At 43.7% G+C, this 27,500-nt stretch overlaps 1 protein-coding gene across 1 annotated transcript in view; it reads right to left on the bottom strand.

Moving 5' to 3' along the window:
* The window catches only part of ZSWIM4 (zinc finger SWIM-type containing 4), a 51,153-nt gene that overhangs the window by 12,885 nt on the left and 10,768 nt on the right, over positions 1 to 27,500 (bottom strand). Inside the window, exons 2-5 of the mRNA XM_087710974.1 lie at positions 23,128 to 23,329; positions 8,154 to 8,510; positions 4,322 to 4,470; positions 1,817 to 1,967 (exon numbers count right to left, since the gene is read on the bottom strand). Coding sequence (XP_087567100.1) covers positions 1,817 to 1,967; positions 4,322 to 4,470; positions 8,154 to 8,510; positions 23,128 to 23,329 — 859 coding nt within the window. The remainder of the gene's footprint in view (positions 1 to 1,816; positions 1,968 to 4,321; positions 4,471 to 8,153; positions 8,511 to 23,127; positions 23,330 to 27,500) is intronic.

Here is a 27,500-nt window from a genome sequence, read left to right as displayed (position 1 = left end):
TGTCTGTCTCTCTCTGTGTGTGTGTGTGTGGCAGTGGTGGGTTTCAAAAATTTTTGGAACCTCACTCTGTGGGTGTGGCCTCCTTTGTGGGAGTGGCTTGCTGGCCATGTGACCTGGTGGGAGTGGCTTGCCGGCCATGTGTTTTCCCTCCCTCCCTCCCTCTCTCTCTCTCTCTCTCTCTCTCTCTCCTTCCTTTTGTCTCTCTGTCCCTTTTCTCTTTTTTTCTTTCATCTCTCTCTCACTCTTTCTTTCTTTTTTCTTTTTTTATTTATTTCTTCCTTTCTTTCTCTTTCTCTCTCTCTGTCAGTCAGTCTGTCTGTCTGTGTGTGTGTGTGTGTGTGTGGCAGTGGTGGGTTTCAAAAAAGTTTGGAGCCTCTTCTGTAGGTGTGGCCTGCTTTCCGGGTCCACTGGTGGAACCTCTTCTAACCGGTTCGGTAGATTTGATGAATCGGTTCTACCGAATAGGTGCGAACTGGTAGGAACCCACCTCTGGGCTCCACCCACTCTCACTCTTATCTTGTAGAATTTCTAATGGGGTAAATAAGAAGGAGGGAGGATTATATATGCCACCCTTAATTCCTGGAGTAAAAGCAGATGTAAATATCTCTCTGTCACTCTCCTACACACACTTTCTTTCTCTAAATAAAGACAAGTTAGAATTCAGCCTCTTGGACAGGGCAAAATTCTGTCTGCGGAATGGTGGCTCAGATCTGGCACAGCTATGAAATGACATGTTTTTTTTTCCTTTTCCATCCCACATAATGATATAGAAAGATAGGATTTGGGTTGTATGGCATAAGAAGTACTGGAATACGATTCTGTATTTAAAAAAAAAAAAGACATATGGCTAGAAAGCTTGCATTTTACTATGGATTCGTTTTTAAGACTTGATAAGACAACCATTAATAACCGTGTGATGAAAACCATCACCCTCGTATTACTGCTCCTGAAGGTTTGTCTGATTGGGTGTTTGTCTCCAGTTTTCCTGTCTGGTACGGCTATTTCTCAAGTCAAGAGTTCAAGCCTCATTCAGTCACTCCCTGAAACTTTCCCACAAAATCTAAAATTAAGGGGAGGGGGAAGTGTTTCTCGTAAGTGACTGAAGGAAGAAGCAGGATTTTTTTTTTCCAACTGGAAAGCTTAACTGGAGTGCAGAATTAATCAGTAACGTTCTTATAAGAAAAGAAAAGAAGAAAAATAAGAAAAAAAGAAAAACGTTCTTATAACACATGCTATCGGGTGAATGAGGAGCCGAGGTGGCGCAGTGGTTAGAGTGCAGTACTGCAGCCACTTCAGCTGACTGCTAGCTGCAGTTCGGCGGTTCAAATCTCACCGGCTCAAGGTTGACTCAGCCTTCCATCCTTCCGAGGTGGGTGAAATGAGGACCCAGACTGTGGGGGCGATATGCTGACTCTGTAAACTGCTTAGAGAGGGCTGAAAGCCCTATGAAGCAGTATATAAGTCTAACTGCTATTGCTATTGCTAATCTCACCAGCTCAAGGTTGACTCAGCCTTCCATCCTTCCGAGGTGAGTGAAATGAGGACCCAGACTGTGGGGGCAATATGCTGACTCTGTAAACCGCTTAGAGAGGGCTGAAAGCCCTATGAAGCGGTATATAAGTCTAACTGCTATTGTTATTGCTAATTAAGCACCATCTATTTAGTGGCAATCAGATTTTCTTGGTTTTCAGGCTCTGTATTTTCAAACTTCTCCTGCAAACTTGCATTTCAAAACAAGAATCTCAATTCTGTATCAGCCTACCAAATTCACCTAATGTCGTGAAAAGCCTTGGCCATCCATCCATCCTTCACCTACCGAGTTCATCCCAGAGTTGCCGGCATTTGTCGGTCATGCCTGCTCCCTGCTGCCGCCAGAGTGCCAGGCGCGGATCCTGCAGAAACTGCTCCGTCATCAGGATGAGCATCCGTGCCCCGTTGGAATCTCGCATTCGTAGCATTTCCCGCACCTGGGGGAAAAGACAGAAATTGGCAATAGGAGAAGACACCCCGCTACCCCCAAAAAAACCCTTTAAGCAAACTTTGCGGTCTATCAAAACAGCAAACTAACTTCCCACAACTGGCTGCCTTCCAGATGTGAAGCTCCCTAGCATCTCCAGAAGACGCAGCCATGCTGCTAAGGGTGACGGAATTACAATCTGACAGATCTGGAGGAAGCACATTTGAAAAGGCCACCATAAAGTCATAGTTGAAACACTGTGGAAATCTCTACAAGTGGAGCCTGACTTCCCTTTTCTAGCTGCACTGACAAGTGAGATGTTTTAGTATTTAAAAACCTGACATTTTAAAACCACCTAGTAACATGCAGATGGACAATTGTCAGGTCATATTCCTAATGCAGGCTGCCTCTTCATTCCAAGTCTCCAAGCAGCCCAGGGGTGGGTTTCTCGCCCCGTTCCAACCGGTTCGGTTAGAACGGGGCCGGCGGCGTCCTCGTGCACGCGCGCAGTGCACGCATGCGTACTAGCGTCTGTGCGATGCTCCAGCTGCTCCTAGAGGATCGCACAGGCGCTGTATGCGTCCTGCGCATGCGTGGAAGCACAGAACTCATCAAAACCGGGTAAGAAATGCGAGCGGGAAGGTGGACCCTTCGGCGTTCCCGGAAGTTACTTACTTCCGGGTTCGCCGACCAACGGGTTCGCGGGGACTGCCGCGAACCACCTGAAACCCACCCCTGAAGCAGCCTCAACCCAACATCTACAGGGAGTCAAACTTGGGACTTCCACGTCACCCCTGAAGGATAAAGCCCCAATGGTCTTCTGGTGGAAATATCTTCCTTTTGACAGGGTGGTGTTATCTCCACAACGAGACACAAAGATCCTTGCTCCGTGGTAGCAGAGTGTTGGGATCCATTACCAGGATGTGTATAGGGCAGCTTTTAGCTGCCTGAAAACACAGGCACAGGGATGGATGGTACCATGATGTGTAAAACATTCCTTTTAGCAATATGTAAAGCTTTCCTTTTAATTAAAGTGCTCAAAGAGAAGAAAGGGGGGTAGGAAGGAGGGAGGGAAGGAGGGAAGGGAAGGAGGGAAGGAAGGAGGGAAGGAAGGAGAGAAGAAAGGAGGGAAGGAAGGAGGGAAGGAAGGAGAGAAGGAGAGAAGGAAGGGGGGAAGGAAGGAGGAAAGGAAGGGGGAAAGGAAGGAGAGAAGGAGGAAAGAAAGGAGGGAAGGAGAGGAGGAAAGAAAGGAGGGAAGGAAGGAAGGAGGGAAGGAAGGAAGGAGGGAAGGAGAGAAGGAGGGAAGGGGAAGGAGGGAGGGAAGGAAGGGGAGTAGGAGAGAAGAAACGAGGGAAGGAAGGAGGGAATGTAGGAGAGAAGGAAGGGGGAAGGAAGGAGGAAAGGAAGGGGGAAAGGAAGGAGAGAAGGAGAAAAGAAAGGGAAGGAAAGAGGGAGGGAGGGAAGGAAGGAGAGAAGGAGGGAAGGGGAAGTAGGGAGGGAAGGAAGGAGGGAAGGAAGGAGGGAAGGAGAGAAGGAGGGAAGGGGAAGGAGGGAGGAAAGGAAGGAGGGAAGGGAGAAAGGGAGTAGGAGAGAAGAAACGAGGGAAGGAAAGAGGGAGGAGGGAAGAAGAAGTAGGGCCGTTGTAAGATAAGATGGATCTATGGGATGTTAAAAAAAGCAACCTTCAAGTAACCTTCATTTTATTGAGGATTGCGTTGTGTTGAAGCATTGAAACAATTGTCTGTACGTATCTCCTTTCTGTACATTTGATATCCCTCATTATCATATTTCATTTTAAAAATCCCAGAATAAAATCCCATTATTTTCAAAAAAAAAAAAAAAAAAAATTAAAGTGCTCCTCTGTACCAGCCTCTAGCATCTGGCATGTTAGCAAGGACTTCAAACGGACACAGGAATGCGTGCTGCTTACTTCTTCCCCTCCCACCTCTTCCCCCACTTCCCCCCACCTCTCATCTACCCCTCCTCTCCTGCCCAGAGATGACGCTTCTGCCACGCTACAACATTATTATTGGACTTAGTTAAATCATGCGCCTTTTGATGTCATTGTATACACCTTCTCTTTGTTTGGAACTAATAAAAGAGGCCCCCCACCCTCCCGGGCATTGCTCGGGGCCAAGCCTCATCCCGAGAAAGCATTTGTCCGGTGTCTTTCTTCTCATTCATAAAAGCATGAGTGGCTCATCAGGAGCGTAAAAAGCCGCAACTGGTGACCCCGACGTGATTTGTGGACACATGAGCGGCCCTCCAGTGTGGCAACAACGCCACAGCAGAGAAGAACAGTGGCACAGCTTTACTAATAGAAGGAGTGATGGGCTGGGTAACAAAATGAATGTCAGTTTTTACCTTATTGAACATGGACTGAAGCTGCTTGCTCGCTCCATAATAACCCCCATTGGACAGGAGCTGCTTCACTTGTTCTTGGATCTGCTCCTCATCCAAGTGCCAACAGTTTGCATCTTCAATGCCAGCACCAGCTGTGGGATCTGGAGCACCTGGAAGGAGATGGCCAAAGCCTTAGATGCTACCCAGTGGTGGGGTTTCAAATTTTTTTTGCAACCTACTCTGTGGGTGTGGCCTCCTTTGTGGGAGTGGCTTGCTGGCCATGTGACCTGGTGGGAGTGGCTTGCCGGCCATGTGTTTTCTTTCTTTCTCTCTCTTTCTCCCTCCCTCCCTCCTTCCTTTTGTCTCTCTGTCCCTTTTTTCTTTTTTTCTTTCATCTCTCTCTCTCTTTTTCTTTCTTTCTTTCTTTCTTTCTTTTTTTTCTTTCTTTCTTTCTTTCTTTCTTTCTTCTTTCTTTCTTTCTTTCTCTTTCTCTCTCTCTCTGTGCCAGTCTGTCTGTCTCTGTGTGCGTGTGTTTGTGTGTGCGGCAGTGGTAGGTTTCAAAAAATTTTGGAGCCTCTTCTGTAGGTGTGGCCTGCTTTCCGGGTCCACTGGTGGAACCTCTTCTAACCAGTTCGGTAGATTTGACGAAACCGGTTCTACCGAATAGGAGCGAACTGGTAGGAACCCACCTCTGATGCTACCTATTACTAATCTTCTAATACTCCCCTAATTTTGAGGGTACTGTGTGTGTGGTCTACTGCACTAACCAGGCCTAATTTCTGCTTAGATATTACACATAGCAAGTATTTCCAAAATGATTCCGAAGAGGTAAGTGCTTCTGGCATGTTATTCATTGTTCAGGCATCTGCGGGAAACTGACCAAAAGATGCTACTGTTTTACAGAATCACTTTACTAAGATTAAGGCAGCAGTAGGGGTTTTATACTTGCAGAATAGCCTGAAAAAGGTCAAGCTGTAACAAATGAGAGAAATATATTTTGTTCACGTGAGTTCTGATGAATGTATATTACTATCCCATCATAATAATAATAATATTTGTCCATATACAAACCGACAAAATACTGGCGCATAATACACCAGACATCACACTGGTTGAGAAAAATAAGGTCACAATCATAGACATCGCAATACCAGGTGATAGCAGGGTCGCCAAGAAGGAACATGAAAAAATCGCGAAATACCAGGACTTAAAATCGAAATTCAACGACTATGGCACAAACCAGCAGTGGTAATTCCAGTGGTAATTGGCACACTGGGTGCTATTCCAAAAGCACTGGAATTACATTTAAAACAGTTAAAAATTGACAAAATCACCATCAGTCAAATGCAAAAAGCCGCACTGCTTGGATCTGCACGCATATTACGAAAATACGTTACGACGTCCTAGGCCCCTGGGTGGGGCCCGACTAGTAACCGATGCCAAATCCGGCGAAACAACTGGCCGCTGTGATACAATTGTATTATAATAATAATAATAATAATAGCGGATGATTATTATGCTTCCATGGAGAAGGGGATGCATAGTAATCAATCTTTAAATTTTCACTATAAAGAGAAAGTATTTGCCATACCAGTACAGGATTATCTCAAAGGACAGTTGTATACATTTTAAGAAGTTTATTAAGGGTGGAATGGAATCAATCGAAGATACACACACCTGTGCAGTTGAGTAAAATTTGCTTATCATAAAAAGTAGGAACTTACAAAAGCTCTGAGAGGGAATGATAAGAGCTACTGGAGGCAATTTGGTTTAGTGCAGTGTTTCTCAACCTTGGCCACTTGAAGATGTCTGGACTTCAACTCCCAGAATTCCCCAGCCAGCATTCGCTGGCTGGGGAATTCTGGGAGTTGAAGTCCAGACATCTTCAAGTGGCCAAGGTTGAGAAACACAGGTTTAGTGTTTATGGCAGCAGCCTAGAAACCAGGAGACTGTGAATTCTAGTCCCGCCTTACGACACGAAAGGTTACTTTAAGCCAGTCACTCACTCTTAGCCGAATCCCCTCACAGGATTCTTGTGGGAAAAATAGGAGGAGGAAGGAATATAAGTTTGCTACCTTGAATTACCTGATTAACTCACAGAGCCGAGGTGGCGCAGTGGTTAAATGCAGCACTGCAGGCTACTTCAGCTGATTGCAGTTCTGCAGTTCGGCTGTTCAAATCTCACCGGCTCAGGGTTGACTCAGCCTTCCATCCTTTCCGAGGTGGGTGAAATGAGGACCCAGACTGTGGGGGCGATATGCTGACTCTGTAAACCGCTTAGAGAGGGCTGAAAGCCCTATGAAGCGGTATATAAGTCTAACTGCTATTGCTATTGCTATTGCTAATTACCTGTTGGCACTAGAATGTGATGGCATGCTGATTGTGTATCCCGCCATTCTACTAATTGGAGTATGGTATTATTACACAATGAAAGATTTGTTTCTGTTTACAACTAAGACACTTTGCCCATTTGTTTATTGCTTCTGCAACCTGAGGATGCCCCCCCCCCCCCCCCCCCCCCCCCCCCCGTATAGTGAGATCTAGACACATTCTGGAATTCCCAGCTGGCTCTGACTAGGATTGATTGGAATTTATGACTGAGACTTGGGGCTTTTTTCAGTTGTCAATTAGGAAGCCTGGCAATGAGTTATTTCTTCCTCTGTTTTTTTTTTTCATGTAGTGTTTCACGCAGGGTTGGTGACAAGCAGTGATGGGATTCAGCCGGTTCGCACCTACTCGGGAGAACCGGTTGGTAACTTTCTAAGCAGTTTGGAGAACCGGTTGTTGGAAGAAATCTTATTTTATTTTTCCCCCACTTTACGGGGCTAATCCTGTAAGGAAGGCAGGAAGGAGACATTCTGGTGTTGTTTCTAGCCTGATCTTTATTTACCTGCTTACAGAAACTGCCTCTCCGGTTAACCCTTATTATATTGTAACAGCTAAGGCCCATTGACATGAGTTGGCCTTGGCCACATTGTCACATGACCACCGAGCCATGCCTACCCAGCTGGTCATTATGGCAGAGAACCGGTTATTAAATTATTTGAATCCCACCAAGTGACAAGTAACCAAGGCTGGCTGCTAGAAGCCCCAACTAGCAATAGCAATTAGACTTATATACTGCTTCATAGGGCTTTCAGCCCCCTCTAAGCGGTTTACAGAGTCAGCATATCGCCCCCACAGTCTGGGTCCTCATTTTACCAGTTCCACCACAAATCCGCGATGCCCTTATCCGCGGAGACATAAGCGTGAAGACTAATTCGCGCCGTTCTAAGCGCTAAGGAAAAACGCGACCCTACCGCGATGACATAATTGCGGAGGGCAAATTCGCGCATTCCCAAGCACTCAGTACCCTAAACCTAACCCTAAACCTAAACTTAACGCTAAACCTAACCCTAAACCTAACCCTAACCTAACCCTAAACCTAACCCTAAACCTAACCCTAACCCTAACCCTAACCCTAACCCTAAACCTAACCCTAAAACAAACCCCTAAACCTAATCCTAACCCTTACCTTAATTGAAGTCGGCTTTCTGCCGCGGCGCCGTTTTAAAGCGCCCTTCTGTTGCCGCGCTGTTGTCACGGCGGTGATGACGTTGCGGCTTTAGCGCCGTGATTTTATCACCACGATTTTGACGAGCGTGGTTTTGTCGCGCCACGCATTTTACCCACCTCGGAAGGATGGAAGGCTGAGTCAACCTTGAGCCGTGAGATTAGAACCGCCGAACTGCAGATAGCAGTCAGCTGAAAGTGGCCTGCAGTACTGCACCCTAACCACTGCGCCACCTCGGCTCTTATAACTACAGCCATTCCCTGCCTCTGCCCAGGACCCAAGGCTAGCCCAACTTCATACCATGCACTCGGTTGATCTCGGAGCCCAGCAGCAGAATCTCATCAGCAAGCCTTTGAGCTGTCGGCAGCACTTCCGTATGGTGGGCGCTGATCAGGTACTGCACAAACTTCTGAAGCTGATCCCGGTTCATTTGGGACAATGTCTCCGAGATAGGCAGGCGCAGCTCCACCTGGTGGGCGTGCCGGATGCGATGCAGGGACAGAGCCACCACATGAGCACAATAGAAGATGTCCCGGTTGTCACAGGCGCAGCTAACCGATGTGATTTTGCAGCGGTCAAAACTGATGGAGACGTGGTAACTGTGCTCTGGCTCGCTGGGGCCGGGTGGTTCCGTCACAATACCACTCAGGTGGAAACCTGTGCGATTCAGGAAGGAAGGCAAGCAGGTGAGTCTACAACTTGGGAGCCAAATCCAAATTCAAATTCAAATTTAATGAATTTATATGCCGCCCAATCCCGAAGGACTCCGGGCGGTTTACAGACATACATCTTTAAAAAAATAAAAGATTAAAAATAGAAAAGAGAAGCAGGTTAAAAAAAACACTTCATGCACTCAATCTAGGCGGGGCTGGACCTCATTCATGAGGTCAACAGCCCCAGGCCTGCCGGAATAGCCAGGTTTTAGTGGCCTTTCGGAAGGCCGAGAGAGTGGGAAAGGTCCGGATCTCTGGGGGTAGATCGTTCCATAGGGTCGGGGCAGCTACAGAGAAGGCCCTTCCCCGGGGAGCCACCAGATGACATTGTCTAGTTGACGGCACCCGGAGAAGGCCCATCCTGTGAGATCTTATCGGCCGTTGGGAGGTATGTGGCAGAAGACGGTCTCGCAGATATCCGGGTCCTAGGCCATGTAGGGCTTTAAAGGTGATAACCAGCACCTTGAAGCGCGTTCGGAGACCGATAGGAAGTGCAGCTCACGGAGGATAGGTGTAACATGGGTGTATCTCGGTACACCCAATATCGCTCGCGCGGCTGCGTTCTGGACCAATTGTAGTCTCCGAACACTCTTCAGGGGCAGCCCCATGTAGAGCGCGTTACAGTAAAAGTCCAAACAACTCTAGAAGGCTGACATGAAAGAATAGCAGCATAATTACTTTTACTAGTAAAGTGGGCATGGGTGGGTTGGATTCTGAGGTGTATTTAGGATGCCAAATCTTAGGACTTTGAAGCAATATAACAAAAGCTGCCCATGCCGGGAGAGTCATTCATAGAAGCATTAGCACCACCTCTGCAGTGAACAGAAACTGAAAGATTGACCAGGAATCAGACCCACAAGGGACTCAAACTGCTTTGGGAATAGCTCAATCATGATACAAATAATTCGTAATTTAATGATTTTATATGCCGCCCAATCCCGGAGGACTCCGGGCGGCTTACAAATACGAGATAAAATAAAATTACAAATAGGGGAGAGAAACAAAAACAGTTTTAAAAAAAACACAACATACATTTGGCTTAGCTGGGGGTTGGACCTGATTTATAGATCAACAAGTCATGGCAGTCTTGTCAATCCAGCGGGTTAGCTAGAGGTGAGGTTTAGCGGGAGGATGAAATCATAACCCCACCAATCGGAAGCCTTTTTCGGAGCTCCTCTCCAATGTGTCTCCAACCCAGTACTTCTGGAAGGGGTATGGATAAATCACAGACCGAAATAACAGGGGTGGAGAATAAGGCCATAGGAGGGGCTGCTGGATTGCAGTGACCAAGCAGCTGAGTCATACGTGATGAAAGTGGGCACCCTCACCAAACCAGTTGGGCACAAGGCCACACCTCTGCTGTGTCATTTCAAAAAAAAAAAAGGGATCCTTTGCTAGTACTGCCAGCCTGATAGGGGTGACTCACATTAAGTACCTGATCTGGACTTACACCCAGGTAAGCTTTTCCCGCACCCCTGGGGTAGGAGAATCACTGGCTATATTTAGAACAACTATAAATAGAGAAGGGATACATGTGAGGTAGTCAAGTGTAACCTACCCCCTCATGATGGACATGAAAAACAGAGATCCAAGGCTTTCCAAATTACTTTCATCCCAGCATAGTCCAGGCATAATACATTATAATACAACACACTGGGAGGAAAAAACAAAATCTAGGTTGTACTTAAATGTTCCAAGTGAAATCTTACACCCCTCAGAGAGGGCCCGCAACTTGGGAGTCCTCCTGGATCCGCAGCTGACACTAGAACACCACTTGTCGGCTGTGACCAGGGGGGCCTTTGCCCAGGTTCGCCTGGTGCACCATTTGCGGCCCTATCTGGACCGGGAGGCACTCCAAATGATCACTCACGCCCTCGTCACCTCAAGACTCGACTACTGCAACGCGCTCTACATGGGGCTGCCCCTGAAAAGTGTTGGGAGAGTACAGTTGGTCCAGAATGCAGCCGCGCGAGCGATACTGGGTGTACCGAGGTACACCCATGTGACATCTATCCTCCGCGAGCTGCACTGGCTCCCTATTGGTCTCCGAACACACTTCAAGGTGCTGGTTATCACCTTTAAAGCCCTACATGGCCTAGGACCTGGATATCTCCGTGACCGCCTCCTGCCACATACCTCCCAGCGTCCGATAAGATCTCACAGGGTCGGCCTTCTCCGGGTGCTGTCGACTACAGAATGTCGACTGGCGGCCCCTCGTGGGAGAGCCTTCTCTGTAGCTGCCCCGGCCTTCTGGAACGTACTACCCCCTGAGATCTGGACCCTCCCCAATCTCTCGGACTTCTGAAAGTCTACTAAGACCTGGCTGTTCCGGCAGGCCTGGGGCTGTTGAACCTTGATTGAGTTCCAGCCCCACTAAGAACTGAGTGCATGTTGTGTTCTTTTAACTGCCTTATCTTGTATTTTACATTTTCTGGTTTTTTAAATTGTTTTTATGTAAGCCGCCCAGAGTCCTTCAGGATTGGGTGGCATATAAATCCATTCAAATTCAAATTCAAATTGGGGCATACTGGCTCAATGGGATTGACATGAAAATAACAGAGATCACATTTACGGTATTGGTGATTATGGACAAATTACTAAATATTGGTACTTATAGTCACAATGGCTAAAATAGCTTATGTTGTGCTAAAAATATGTAAAACTTTGATGCAGTAACATGGGAATCTTTATCTAAATAGTCTTTGGACATTTACTTCTGTTTTAAAATGCAAAGATAGCATATCCCTAAAAGAATCTTGCGCGTAAAACTGCAAAAATTATATGCCATTACAATTTCTACTAGACGTATTTGAGTGTATAAAGGATTGAACCCTAACGTATTTTCTTCTCCTGAATAATACTTTTTTCAAGATGGATATGCTTAGGAATAGACTCATTTACACCAATAAAAGTTTTGTACATTAGTTTATTCTTCCAATACAATACAAGTTTCAAAATATGTCTTGAACGTCAACTTCCAACGTTCTCAGCTACCTTACCTGTATGTGTTTTCTATCACATCAGAAAGACATCAAGTCAACATGAATAAGAAATAACTTAAAATAGCAACAAAGAAGCTTCATAGTAGTAAGAAAAGTCCAGCTGAAAATGTATGTCCCCAAAGGACCAGCCTTGGGACCAATTTGACTAATATTTTATTGATGAAATATAATGAAACCCAGAAGGCAGGAAATTATAGGTTTTTCTTTCCCTCTGGATTTAGGATAAGGAAGGCGAGCGGGTGATTTCATCAAGCAGAATTAAAAAAAATGGGAAGAAATCCACATATTCTGGAAATGCCGCATTTTAAATGATTAGCAAAGAACTGGTCATATGAAAATAACAAATGAAGAAAGAACTGGATCTTGTTCAGGCACACAGTGACTGTGAGTTAGCAGAGTCATAAAGCTGCCAGGTATGGAGATGTCATTCTTGGTTTACCCAAGGTGGGGTAATTTCAGGACGCTTTGGAAAGGATTCATATTTCTGTATAGGCTCTCACAAGAGCTCATCGGGAGTACAGTTCTGGTCACCCGTTTTCAAAGAAAAATGATTCCAATAGGAGAAAGTGGGGGAAAGGAGCCAACTAGCATACTTAGGCTACAGAACAAGGATCCAAAGGACGCTAAAATAAGGATGAGGTTGAGGTTTATTTGATTTATATGCCGCCCTTCTCCCAAGGACTCAGGGCGGCGTACAACATTAAAAGAAACACATACTGCAAAAGTTAAAAAGAAATTAAATAGGATATCCCCAAACCCAATTAAAATTAACAATGACACATTTTTTTAAAAGAATTAAAATTAAAATTAACAATAATCAATCATTTGTTTTGTTTTGTTCAGGCCAAGCTGGCTTGCTGGAAAAGCCAACTTTTTAGGGCACGTCGGAAGGACCGGAGGTCGGGGATTATGTGAAGGTCCACGGGCAGCTCATTCCAGAGGGAAGGCGCTCCCACAGAGAAGGCTCTCCCCCTGGGGGTGGCTAGCCGACACTGTCTGGCTGATGGCACCCTGAGGAGGCCAACTCTGTGGGATCGCACTGGATGGTGGGAGGCTACCGGTGGCAGTAGGTGGTCTCGCAGGTACCCTGGGCCTAGGATGATGCAAAAATGCAAAAAGATAACACAAGATAATGCAAAAAAAAAAAAAAAAACTAAAAAACTAAAATGCAATTAATAAATTTAGACCAGAAAACTGGGAGTTGTGAATATGAACAAAAGGTGGAAATACTTATTTCACAAAATTGAATATCACATTTATGAAATATTCAATTTTAGTAAAAGAATTATTTCAAATCATTTTGTACCTAGCTTGATCTCTTTAGCTATCCTTTTGTACTTCTCTGTTTGGGGGATACCATATTACATCAGAGGTGGGGTTCCTACCAGTTCGCACCTATTCGGTAGAACCGGTTCGTCAAATCTACCGAACCGGTTAGAAGAGGTTCCACCAGTGGACCCAGAAAGCAGGCCACACCTACAGAAGCGGTTCCAAAATTTTTTGAAACCCACCACTGCCACACACACACACACAGAGACAGACAGACTGACAGAGAGAGAGAAAGAGAAAGAAAGGAAGAAATAAATAAATAAAAAAAGAAAAAAGAGTGAAAGAGAGATGAAAGAAAAAAAGAAAAAAGGGACAGAGAGACAAAAGGAAGGAGAGAGAGAGAGAGAGAGAAAGAGAGAGAGAGAGAGAGAGAGGGAGAACACATGGCCGGCAAGCCACTCCCACCAGGTCACATGGCCGGCAAGCCACTCCCACAAAGGAGGCCACACCCACAGAGTAGGTTCCAAAGTTTTTTGAAACCCACCACTGTATTACATAGTTAAAAACGACCAACAAGTAGATGGCACATGACTAGGTCTGCATACCACAGGTGGGTTGCTGACAGTTCGGCCCGGTTCAATCGAACCGGTAGCGGAATTCAGGCCCGGGTCACAGAACCGGCAGCGACCCAGCCTGCCACGCCCCTGAACCAGTTCCCTCGCTGTCGCTTGGCCACCGCCATTTGGGATTTTAGCAACTGCATGAGCACAGTTCATTGTAAATGGTTCTGCGCAGTCACATACGCAAGGGCACATCTGGCACACGGACATGTTGTGCGCGGGTGCGAACTGGCACTAACACCGGCAGCAACCCACCCCTGCCGCATACCCAACACTAGGATACAGAATTAGAAACAGGAAATAAGATTTTAAAATTAAGGGAGAAACATAATGACTGTTCAATTGCTCATAAAATATCCATAATGCGGTTCTTACTGTTATTTACTGAGTACATTCCTAAAGGAAACAAGAGTTTAAGATTCTATGGTATTAGGATTCTGCTCTGTTGGCAAAGAAATAGAAGCCTCACAATGCAGGTTTCATTCTAATTAAGAGACTGATTATATTATTTGGTATGGAGATACATATTACATATTTGGAGAATTGTGTATTTTAATTACCAAGAGTACAAACTTTTTAAATCTTGGTTATATTTTTAAAACGGCATTTAAATCTGCAAATTCAAATTCTTAAGAATTGTATCAACAACTACCAGTAAAATAATTATGGTTTCTTCTGCCTTAAAAATCATTGCCCCAAAGTTGCAGAGTCTTACTGCTACTTTTACAGACAGTGGAATGTTTAAGACGAAAGGGCACATCCCGCTGGCAGTGGGGCCTTTAACAAGATTATCTCCAAGTATGAAAAACTGATGCAGTAAGCTGTGACAAGAGGCTTATTATTTGGAATTGTACAATATCCACATTGGGGAGGGCGGCTATAAGCCCTCTCTCTGTATTCTTACGGTTACCCTTTGGAGATGGGAAAGCTCCAAAACAATAAAAAAAAATAGATGTAAAACCAGATTATGTAACTATGTACATACAAAAGTCTGAGACACTGCCATTTCAATTTTTGCACATTTATGTTCGAGGATTTCAGTTTAGAAGGAGATCCACTATATAGTATAATTTGAGGAAGCATTTTGCAAAATGGCCAAATGTAGAATGGACTGTGTGTTATTAGAGATGAAATAAATCTAACTTTCTATAATTGACATACATTTCAGGATATATATATATATATATATATATATATATATATATATATATATATGTATGTATGTATGTATGTATGTATGTATGTATGTATGTATGTATGTATGTATGTGTGTGTGTGTGTGTGTTTTTATTTGTGCTGATAAATAAATAAAGGGAGACTAGTATAGATCTATTTCAAGCTATTTAGCTCTCATCAGCTAGCCACACCCTTACTGGGATTCGAACCTGTGCTGTATTGCATCTTAGGCAAACGTCTTAGCCATCAAGCCACAGGTCTCCTCCTTATCAGCTGAAGCCAGGGAAGAAGGTATATATTAGTGTCACAACCCCTGGTAAGCCCCAATTATGGGAGGAAGCTAACTGCCTCCAACATCTGTCAATCGGCTCGTCACAAGAGTCCATCACGACAGAAACCCAATATTTTTACTGTTGCCTTTTGTTATATTTGTGTTTTTATTTATATAGATATATATATATATCCTGAAATGTATGTCAATTATAGAAAGTTAGATTTATTTCATCTCTAATAACACAGGATATATATATATATCCTGAAATCAAATCCTGAAGTCAAATCCAGGATGTATATTGTTATAAATCCAAAGTATTGAGATGAACTTTTGATATTGACCAAATACTTATTTTCCACCATAATTTGCAAAAAAAAAAAATCTTTCCAAATCAGACAATGTGATTGTCTGGATTTGTTTTCTCATTTTGTCTCTCATAGTTGAGGTCTACCTATGATGTCAATTACAGGCCTCTCTCTAATCTTTTTAAGTGGGAGAACTTGCACAATTGGTGGCTGACTAAATACTTTTTTGCCCCATGCTATGTGAGTGTGTGTGTGTGTATGTATACACACACACACACACACACACACACATATATATATATATATATATATATATATATATATATATATATATATATATATATATATATATATATATAGTATTTGTGCTGATAAATAAATAAAGGGAGACTAGTATTTATCAGCACAAATACAACACAAAATATAACAAAGGCAACAGTAAAAATATTGGGTTTCTGTCTGGATAGTCTCCTAACCCTCCCATAATTGGGGTATACCAGGGGTTGTGACTTTAAATATATACCTTTCTCCCTGGCTCAGCTGATAACGGATCAGAGCCTGTGGCTTAATGGCTAAGACGTCTGCCTAATATGTAATATAGCCCAGGTTTGAATCCCAGTAAGGGTATGGCTAGCTGATGAGAGCTAAATAGCTTGAAATAGATCTATACTAGTCTCCCTTTATTTATTTATCAGCACAAATAATACATACATACATACATACATACATACATACATACATACATACATACATACATACATACATATCCTGAAATCAAACCACCATTTTCAACTCTATATTAACAATCAGTATTTTCTCAAGTATAGTCAACAACTTTCAAGGTTTGGTACTAGAGCAAAGCCTTGTCTTTCTTTCTTTTTCCCCCTTCAAGGAGCAACATTTGCAGTATCATAATATGTTAGCGCGATTCATTTTTTTCCTGTCTCATTGGAGTATCAGTAACCATGTTTGGATGATACATTTCCAGCTTGTTTCAATGAACTGCATTAAGAATCCCCTGGGCATATTTGAAATTGACTCAACGCAAGTCCTGTTGTGCAAAAACAGGCCTAATAAAACTTCTTACAAGCACTGTAAAGTGGGCAGTATCAGCCTTCAATATTTTAACTTTATTTTACGGGTTGTTTTAAAAAAAAATCTGTTTCAAACACACAGCGTATTCAAAATATTCAACATGTAAACAGCCTTGCAAAACTAGCTTTTCTCTCATTTAGAGTACTTGTATCATCAAGGTAAGGCTTGAATAATTTGAATGCGTAATGCAAGACTATAGAAACCCTAAAGAAGATCCAGAGGTTTGAGTTGGAGAGAGAGAGAGAGAGAGAGGGAGAGAGAGGGAGGGAGGGAGGGGGAGGGAGGGAGGGAGGGAGAGAGAGAGAGAGAGAGAGAGAAGTTCTGAATTTTAAGAGAAATGCCGTGTAAATTGTATGACGGACCTGATGCAAAATATTTTAAATCTTATTTTTCCATTTTTACCTAAGAATAAGCTTTTGCAGCTGACAAAGAGCTTCTCTCTCATCAGAGACTTTAATCCCCATACATCACAGTTTATAATGGGTAAAAAAAGGATAATTGATAGGGCAAAAGTAATCAGCTCTTCTTTCACTCCTACTAGTGTCAAATTCACGGCAGTTTATTTTGTTGAACATACTCCCATTTTTTTTTCATATTAAGTAGAATACATTTCTTTTAAGAAAGTTTATTTTGGGCAATTGTAAAAAAAAAAAAGATTCCATTTGGAGTGATAGCTTGGGGGGATTTAGAATTCCAGAGGCAAAGTATTTTTGTAAAATGCACCTGCTTTTAAACAGGATAGTGTGATTGCTCCAGCATGCCTTCCATTGAAAGCCAGTGGAACTGGGGGGGGGGGGGAACGGGACGATGACTTTTAAGATAGATGGGATCAAACCAAAAGGCTCCTATGTCAAACCAAACTCCAAAGAGAGCACATAAAATTTAGTAGGTCCCTGGCATGATACTACATTGGCAATCACTCAATCACTGCCCTAAAGCTATGCTGGCTAGGGGATTCTGGGAGTTGAAGTCCACAGGACTTAAAATCGCCAAGGTTGAGAAACACTGGCTTAAAGCCACTGAACAAGTTTATAGCTGCAATGCAAGAGGAACTGGGGATTTCCTGCTACGCTGTAAGGCTCCCTCTCTAAGCCACTTCATCAGCTTTTCACAAAATACTCTTTGTTAAACAAGTTTTGAACATTTATAGCCGTACTAAAATATGACCTTGGATTTCATGATACAATGCTATCTGTTAGGTCCTAGGAGTTTCCCAGAGCTCTGAATAATTTATGGAGAACTGCAGTGGAGATGACAATGTTGGCCTTTCTTATTACTGGTGGAAAAAAGACTTGGTGTCAGCTTCGAAGTGAGGAGGGGACCAGAAAGAAAGAGGAATGTGATTCTACAATCATGTGCCAGCCCATCCAGGACTAGAAACCTGTGCCCTTACCCCGCAGAGCAATCTGTGTGGTTGCAGCTTGTTCTGCATGGCGTAGATAGACAGACAGCTAATTCTCCATAGGATGCTTAAAAATCTGCTTGCTTGTTTATGTAGGAAGTAAAAAGTAAGTAACTTAAGCAGGCAGAATATAATGAGTTCAAACTGAAGCAAAAAGAAAAAAAAAGAATCAGTAACATGAAACAGTAAAATCCACTGAGGGCAAGTTTGCTGTTAACATGTTTTATGGGAGAAAACTGAGTGAATCCTAATGTTATATATTAACTATAGATTATCCTTGCCCATTTTGTTAGAGAGCATCACAACATTCATCTATAAAAAGTGCATGCAATTTTAATAATTATTAATATAAACAAAGAGACCCAGTTTGGTATAGTGGTTAGCCCCCCCCCCCCAGCTAGAAACCAGAAGACCATCAGTTCTAACCAGTGGTGGGTTCCAAAAAATTGTTGGAACCTACTCTGTGGGTGTGGCCTCCTTTGTGGGAGTGGCTTGCCGGCCATGTGACCCGGTGGGAGTGGCTTGCCGGCCATGTGTTTTCTCTCCCTCCCTCTCTCTCTCTCTTTCCTTCCTTTTGTCTCTCTGTCCCTTTTTTCTTTTTTTCTTTCATCTCTCTCTCACTCTTTTTCTTTCTTTTTTCTTTTTTTATTTATCTATTTCTTCCTTTCTTTCTCTTTCTCTCTCTCTCTCTATGTCTGTCTGTCTGTCTGTGTGTGGCAGTGGTAGGTTTCAAAATTTTTTGGAACCTCTTCTGTAGGTGTGGCCTGCTTTCCGGGTCCACTGGTGGAACCTCTTCTAACCGGTTCGGTAGATTTGACGAACCGGTTCTACCGAATAGGTGCGAACTGGTAGGAACCCACCTCTGGTTCTAACCCTGAATTAGATAGGAAGCCAATTGCTTGATCTTGGACCAACCACTTTCTCTTAAGCCCTAGAAAGAAGCCAGGGCAAACCACTTCTGAAATCTTGCCAAGAAAACTGAGAGACTTGTCCAGGCCAGGAGTCAAGTGTGAGCCAAAGGTACGAAAAAAACCCAATAAAAAAAGTAAACACAGAAGTGCAGGTTTTGGAGCATTTGCTAACACTTCACCCACCATATAAAGCATCTTCACAGAAGGCATATCTCTTAGTGAAATATTTATAGCACTTCCAAGCACTTCTGGAAATGTAAGTAGTTAAGAAGACAGAGGCTTTTATACTCTCGGAGAAAGATATGTAGAATAAATCTAATCTCCAAAGAAGTATTTCAAGGACATACACAATCTAAGCATTTCAGGTTCATACACAATCTGGGAATTCCAGGGAATAATTCAAGCGTGTAATCGAGAATAAGAAATTATAGGGCAAGTAAAGTCCAAGCTGACACAAGAGGAACAGAAATCGATGTAAATATTGATATTAATCTCACCTCTGTGTGGCCTAGAGCTGTTAGACAACCTGTGTTAATCAGCTGAAAAAGGCTACTTCCATATTTCTTCCGGTTCCACCACAAAACCGCGGAGGACAAAATCGCGCTCGACGAAAGCGCGCATTTGACGTCATCACAGCGCGACGAAAACATCGCGCTGTGATCGAAAAATGTAAAAATAAAGCAAAAACCTTACCCTAACCCCCCCAAACCTAACCCTAAACCTAACCCTTAACCTAACCCTAAATCTAACCCTAAACGTAACCCTTAACCTAACGCTAACCCTTAACCTAACACTTAACGTAATCCTAACGCTCTAACCCTAACCCTAACCCTTAACCTAACCCTAACCCTAACCCTTACCTTTATGTGAATCGGCTTGCTTTAATTTTAATTTTATTTCAATTTTTAATTTTTTTCGTCGCGCTGTGATGATGTCAAATGCGCGCTTTCGTCAAGCACGACTTTGTCCTCCGCGGTTTTGACGGGTCACGATTTCTTCCTATATTCATGCAATGAACTGGACAAAAAATTAGCAGCAGCTGCTCTGCAGTACTTCGCAACGGAAAGGCAACTCATGACCCACGAATTCTACCCCTGTCAGCATTTAGATGGGCCACAGAAAAGCAGCTGAATAACATGTTCTCAAGAAATGTATGTGGGCTGGAGGGGATACCAGATACCACACGCCAGAACCTTGCTGTAAAAGGAAAACACTCATTAGGTACGCCAAGCCTGATTTACTTTACTATATTCTTCTCAAAAGACGTTTCTTTTAAAAAAATCAAGATTGCATTTTTAGATCTGTTTTCTTGGGAGCAAACTTTTTTTGAACTCAGTGGGAGTTTAAAATAGGCATGCAAAGGAGTGAATTACAAACCCGTTTTAAGGCCAACGGTGCTATTTGAAACAACAAAATAAATGTCCAGCTAGCTGTTGTTTTTTTTAGAGAGAGAGACATTACATCCATGGGCTAAAATGTGTAACTTCCTGGATGAAGGATAAATTTGGTTTTTGAGTTGACATAGCTGGACTTGCACTAATGGAAAGGACCACAGAAAACACTAGATTTGATTTCATTGACATGTAATTAAAGTTGCAGTTAATTTAAGTACCCTCCAATGAGTACGGTATTTCATCATGTTCCTTCACGTTCAAATTATAATGTAATAACCACTTTAGGGGACCTCAAACACCTTTGCCTAAAGCAGTGTTTCTCAACCTTGGCAACTTGAAGATGTCCGGATTTCAACTCCCAGAATTCCCCAGCCAGCATTCGCTGGCTGGGGAATTCTGGGAGTTGAAGTCCGGACATCTTCAAGTTGCCAAGGTTCAGAAACACTGGCCTAAAGCTTTCAGGGCAGAAATTTGGCTATGCATTCTCAGGTTGTATATTTCTGCTTTAAATTCTTGGTTCCAAAATCAAGGGTCACCTGAGGGAGGTGTAAGAAATTCCCAAATGAACTCCCATCATTATGGCAGTAGGCAAACTCAGCAACATTTGTGCTCCAACTTGCTTTAATATATAGAAAAGACTCTTTGTTCTACAGTGTAGGTGGATATTTTGGCCATTTATAGGAGCCCATCCCAACACAGCTCACTTACAGAAGTTCATAAACAGGAGGGTAGCTGAGGTTCAGAAACTCTATTTATAACAGTAAACTCTACTTATTGTTAATACCAATGGAGCTACAGTCGTCTGCAGTTAAAACACTAGAAATTGCTTAACAGAAACCTTTGTTAAATGAGAGAAAATGAAAACCATCTCTTACCCTCCCTTCAGCAGAAGACCAATTAACTGAGTCAAATAATCATCCGCCCTGTAAACTCTATCATAATGGGTCCAATAAACAGCAATTATACATGTAAACTGTACAAGGATAAAATGTGGAATATAAGGACTTTTGTTCTTATTCAAAGAAGACTAACTAAAATGGTTTCTAAGATCGGGGGGGATGGGGGTGGATAAACTTCCATGTTTAGATTTCCAAGTTTAGGAGTAAGAGTTGGGTCATTCTATTATGAGTATTAACGTGAGACTTATTATCTCTTCAGTGTTTCATCACAATTTTCTATAATTACTACTGCAACGTGCTCTACATGGGGCAGCCCTTGAAGAGCATTCGGCGACTTCAGCTTGTCCAGAATGCAGCCGCGCAAGCGATCGTGGGTGCGCCTCGGTTCACCCACGTAACACCTATCCTCCGCGAGCTGCACTGGCTGCCTATTGGTCTTCGGATACGCTTCAAGGCGCTAGTCGTCACTTATAAAGCCCTTCATGGTATTGGACCTGGGTATTTGAGAGACCGCCTGCTGCCAATTACCTCCACTAGACCGATTAGATCCCACAGATTAGGCCTCCTCCGAATTCCATCCGCCGGCCAGTGTCGACTGGCGACTACTCGGAGGAGAGCCTTCTCTGTGGCTGCTCCGACCCTCTGGAACGAGCTCCCCGTGGAGATTCGCACCCTCACCACCCTCCAGGCCTTCCGCAAAGCCCTTAAAACCTGGCTGTTCCGACAGGCCTGGGGCTAAAGAGCTGTTGCCCCCGTCTCGAATTGGTATGACTGTTGTGTTTTAATCATGCATTGTTTTTTATGTCGTTTTAAATTCTTGTTTGTATCCCCCTTCCCTGGTTGAGTTGTGAGCTGCCCTGAGTCCCCTCCGGGGGAAAAGGACGGCATATAAATAAATAAATAAATAAATAAAATAAATAAAATAAATAAAATAAAATAAATAAATAAATAAATAAATAAATAAATAAATAAATATTCATTGGCTATATGGAGAAATTGCACACGGCTCTCCATTTCTGAAAACTCAAATACTACATTCACTCATAGCATTAAGCCATGATTTGCTTAATCTGAATTTGTTGAATAAGCAGCAACTGGCTGCTTGTGATTTCATTAATGTCTCTCAAATTCAAATTTAACACACGTAGTCAGGTTGATTATGTGATAACAGAATGAAATGTGGTTTGCCACTGTGTTCTTCCAGGATACTTTGTGGCTTCCCAGGATTGTCTCCTGCTATCAGATTTCCTAGTGGTCTCCCATCCAAGTCAACTTTGGGATTGGGCGGCATTATAAATGTGTTTAATAAAAAAATAATAAATAACTCTGCTTAGCTTTTGGTCAAGAACTCCCAGCATACGTAATAATTCAGCATTTACACAGGCTCTACATACATGTATGGATATCCTTTTTTTTTTCCAGCTGAGGTCAAAGAGTTGTGATATATGGGAATAAATAGCTTCCAAGGCACGTGGATTACAAGGGGAAGCCCTTGCACAATTAGTGCAAAATGCAGAAGCTAGACCATCATCTTGCAGTTACTAGAAATGCAGCAGGAGCCAGGCTGAATGATTCCTTTCCTGGAAAATAACGTTAACTTTCCAATTTTCAGCCTTTAAAGGATTACTTGTTCTTCTAAATGTTCGGTGATGTTTTCTGATTGCTTTTTATAAATTATTATTGAGGCTTTTCTGTCTGATTGCCAAAGTACAGTCAAAAGAACATTCAATAAAATAAAGATTATTTTCAGCATAGCAGTCAAGGGTTTGCAATTTACAATCTCTATAGCCTTTGTCATTATCTCTATATATAATACTTCAAGAATGATAGTATGACTGGAATACAGAAAACTGCTGATCTCACGAAAGCAAATATGATGTTCGGCTGTCCTGTTATTTGGGACACATAATGGACTTTCATCTTGGGTTATCATAAAAAAAAAGACCCCACAATTTTATACATAACTACACGCAATTAAAAATCTAAGTAAGTTCACTTCGGTATGAATCTAAGTTGGAACTACAAAACCTTTCCATTTATTTTTATTTCTTTATTCCAATTACATAGCAAAAAAAAATCAGATGCATAATTAATGGTTTACAAAACAATCAATAAAAACGTGGATAACCTTTTTAAAAAAATCATTGCGGATTAGCCCAGGGACAATCCAGTGTGTAAATATGATTTCCTTTTTTAAAAAATGAAGTTACTTACCTACTTGGAGGACGCGGTCAACAGCACCTGATTGCAGCAAATTCAAGCCACGGTTGAAGGGCACACGAGAATCTCGCTCACCCTCTGGGGGATGATAGCCAAGGGAAGAGTACATGCATATTTCCCGTTCACTGCGTGGGAAGGACCAGAACACTATGCGCTTCTGTACAGGTTCCGGGACACGGGAAAAACGTTCTTCAACCTGTACAAGAGGGTGAAGGAGGAAGAGAGGGACCATTAGAAGGTCTAAGATACTTTGAGCAGGGATCTGAGGTTTAGTCTTACCCCGAATCCAAGCTAAACAACCTTTGAGTCATATAAAGGTTCCCCTTGCACATATGTGCTAGTCATTCCCGACTGGTGCTCATCTTCGTTACAAAGCCGAAGAGCCAGCACTGTCCAAAGACGTCTCCGTGGTCATGTGGCCGGCATGACTAAATGCCGAAGGTGCACGGAACACTGTTCCCTTCCCACCAAAGGTGGTTCCTATTTTTCTACTTGCATTTTTACATGCTTTCAACCTGCTAGGTTGGCAGAAGCTGGGACAAGTAATGGGAGCTCGCTCCGTTACACGGCACTAGGGATTTGAACCGCTGAACTGCCAACCGAGGTGGCGCGGTGGTTAGAGTGCTGTACTGCAGCCACTTCAGCTGACTGTTATCTGCAGTTCGGCTGTACAAATCTCACCGGCTCAGGGTTGACTCAGCCTTCCATCTTTCCGAGGTGGGTAAAAATAAGGACCCGGATTGTTGTTGGGGGCAATAGGCTGACTCTAAACCGCTTAGAGAGGGCTGGAAGCGGTATATAAGTCTAACTGCTATTGCTAACCTTTCTGATTGACAAGGTCAGCATCTTAGCCACTGAGCCACCATATACAATTCCTCAAACCCTTTATTAAATAGCAACAGAGCACTCCTAGATGCCCTCACCAAAATTTGCAACAAAACCACTACTTTTTTTAATAGAATTCCCCCAACTCATAAAACAATTGAACGCAGGCTTAAATAGTTTCTCTTGTCAACTCTGATTCTATCTACATTATCCCTTTACAGCAGTGTTTCTCAACCTTGTCAACTTGAAGATGTCTGGACTTCAACTCCCAGAATTCCCCAGCCAGCATTCGCTGGCTGGGGGAATTCTGGGAGTTGAAGTCCAGACATCTTCAAGTTGACAAGGTTGAGAAATACTGCTTTAGAGAGTTAAAAAGTGCACTGGTAAGACAGGTTGTCATACCCTGTCCCTTACATAATGAACCTGTCAGCTGTTCACAGCACATGCCAGAGGCATCGACTGGGATTCCGACCTTCTTTTTAAGATTACTTGAAAATACCTTCAATTACCGTTGAAGGTTATTTCCTTCAACAGATCTTCAGGAGAGTTGCTTTCAAGTGCCAGGTTATAGCACTGTTTCCCCCCTCCCAAAGCTTTTTATGATAAGATTTCTTTGCTGCAATAACCGTCCCCCCCTCCCCACTTTGTTTTGATCAGTCCTACTGTGACTGTCATAAATGATCAAGGATACTTTGGAGGAGTAGGAAAGAGGGGAGGAATGGGAAGAAGAGGGGAAGGGTAAAGGGGGGGAAGGAGAGAAGGGAAAGGAGAGGAGGAAGGAAGGAGAGAAGAAAGGGAAGAAAGGGGGGTAGGAAGGAGGGAGGGAAGGAGGGAGGGAAGCAAGGAGGGAAGGAAGGAGGGAAGGAAGGAGAGAAGGAGAGAAGAAAGGAGGGAAGGAAGGAGGGAAGGAAGGAGAGAAGGAGAGAAGAAGAGGGAAGGAAGGAGGGAATGTAGGAGAGAAGGAAGGGGGAAGGGAGGAGAGAAGGAGAGAAGAAAGGAAGGAAGGAAGGAGAGAAGGAAAGAGAGGAGAGAAGAAAGGAGGGAAGGAAGGAGGGAATGTAGGAGAGAAGGAAGGGGGGAAGGAAGGAGGGAAGGAAAGAGAGGAGAGAAGAAAGGAGGGAAGGAAGGAGGGAATGTAGGAGAGAAGGAAGGGGGGAAGGAAGGAGGAAAGGAAGGGGGAAAGGAAGGAGAGAAGGAGAAAAGAAAGGAGGGAAGGAAGGAGGGAAGGAAGGAGAGGAGAGAAGAAAGGAGGGAAGGAAGGAGGGAGTGTAGGAGAGAAGGAAGGGGGAAGGAAGGAGGAAAGGAAGGGGAAAGGAGAGAAGGAGAGAAGAAAGGAGGGAAGGAAGGAAGGAGGGAAGGAAGGAGGGAAGGAGAGAAGGAGGGAAGGGGGAAGGAAGGAGGAAAGGAAGGGGGAAAGGAAGGAGAGAAGGAGAGAAGAAAGGAGGGAAGGAAGGAAGGAGGGAAGGAAGGAGAGAAGGAGAGAAGAAAGGAGGGAAGGAAGGAGGGAGTGTAGGAGAGAAGGAAGGGGGGAAGGAAGGAGGAAAGGAAGGGGGAAGGAGAGAAGGAGAGAAGAAAGGAGGGAAGGAAGGAAGGAGAGAAGAAACGAGGGAAGGAAAGAGGGAGGGAGGGAAGAAGAAGTAGGACCGTTGTAAGATAAGACGGATCTATGGGATGTTAAAAAAGCAATCTTCAAGCATATTGTCAACTGTAGGGAAAACTTGTTATAAATACATATTATTAATAACAGTTATGAGATCATATAATTGTGAATGTATATATGAAATTGATTAAAAAAAAGAATACTTTGGAGCAAACATACAGGCCTGAGAAGGAACAAGGAGCAGCATTGCCTGGGTCTCTCCTTATGGGGCTGGGCCAACCAATTGTCCTTGTAAGGCATCTTAGGACTGGAGATAAATACTTCAGTTCCAAGATAAACTTGCACTGCTCCCTTTCCACAGAAGCCTCCAAAATGGCTAAAAGATCAGATTCCCATAAGATAAGGCCAAAACAGGCTTCCTTCTATGCGTTGTGCCATATTTTGCCACTCCGGTGTATGATTAACAAAACCACGCTGAACTGCTAGATTTAGCATCCAATCAAGCAGGCAGCCAAAGCAGGGATCTGCGATTCTAACCCTTCCTTCCCTTCCGCTCTTCTGAGAAGGAGAAGAAGAAGAAGGGCCAAATATCGAGCTACTTTTACTCCAGGTTGCGTGGGAAGAGAGAGAGAGAGAGAGAGTATGACGGGAAATGAGGAGGGATACTGGAAACCACAGGCCTGTCGCAGGGCTGGAAGAGGAATGCAAAACAGGCCAAGTGTCCTTCACTATAGGCAAGAAACATAAAACCTCACACAGTGGCTGGAGAACAGCTGGTTGCTCAGGAGGTAAAGAGGGAGCCATGCTGAGGTCTGGACTAAGCCTCCTGCCTCTCCAAAGCAGTTGCGGCTGCAGGGCAGTGGTGGGTTTCAAAAATGTTTAGAACCTCTTCTGTAGGTGTGGCCTGCTTTGTGGGAGTGGCTTTGGTGGCCATGTGACTGGGTGGGTGTGGCCAACTTGTGAAATGTGGTGAAACCCACTTAACAACGGTCTTGCTTAGCAACCAAAATGTTGGCTCAGAAACTCTGGCCTTTGAAGCACGCAAGTCTTAAAGCTGTCAAGTTACAAGGCCCTTGCACCCTTAACCCTTTAGAAAAAAAAAACCCAGGGGTGTTCAAACTTGACAGCTTTAAGACTTGTGGACTTCAACTCCCAGAATTCCTCCTCCAGTCATGTTGGCTCAGGAACTCTGGCATTGAAGTGTGCAAGTCTTAAAGCGGTCAAGTTACAAGACCCTTGCACCCCTAACCCTTTAGAGAAAAAAAAACCCAGGGGTGTTCAAACTTGACAGCTTTAAGACCTGTGGACTTCAACTCCCAGTATTCCTCCTCTCGCTCTTCATCTTGATGATGTGTGGACGGGCGGGGGGAGGGAGCTGGAACCGGTTCTAAACGGCACTGTAGATTTGTGGAACGTCTTCTATAGAAGAGGTTAGAACTGGCAGGAACCCACTCCTGCTGCAGGGACAGAGAAGGGAGAGCACTGAAGAATTAAGCCTGGGAATTTCCCTGTCCATGCTAGTCCCGCTGGCTAGGAAGTCAAGTCCCCTGTTAGGTTCATCTTCTCCTTGTGGTGATAGCTCGGTTGGTTTAGACATTTTGATTTTAAAGAAACTTAAATATTATAGGAAATTGATATCCCACTCCTTGGTCCCTGCACCGTTTCCTGCATTAGGTCCAGCCACCACTCCTTGGAAAGGGATACCATCCTCTGGGGTAGAAGAATGCTCTTCCATTCCCTCAATTTACAAGCTGAGGTAGATTTGACATCTTTTTGTGCAGCAAGGGCATTGGACAATCTAACCAGGATATTAATGGACAATCGAACCAGGGATTGGACAATCTAACCAGGGAGCCGAGGTGGTGCAGTGGTTAAATGCAGCACTGCAGGCTACTTCAGCTGACTGCAGTTCTGCAGTTCGGCTGTTCAAATCTCACCGGCT

The sequence above is a fragment of the Thamnophis sirtalis genome, unplaced genomic scaffold (assembly GCF_051295495.1).
Source record: "Thamnophis sirtalis isolate CommonGarterSnake01/CBP01778 unplaced genomic scaffold, rThaSir2_p1.2 scaffold_3, whole genome shotgun sequence".
NCBI lineage: Eukaryota > Metazoa > Chordata > Lepidosauria > Squamata > Natricidae > Thamnophis > Thamnophis sirtalis.
This window is presented reverse-complemented; position numbering and strand designations above follow the sequence as displayed.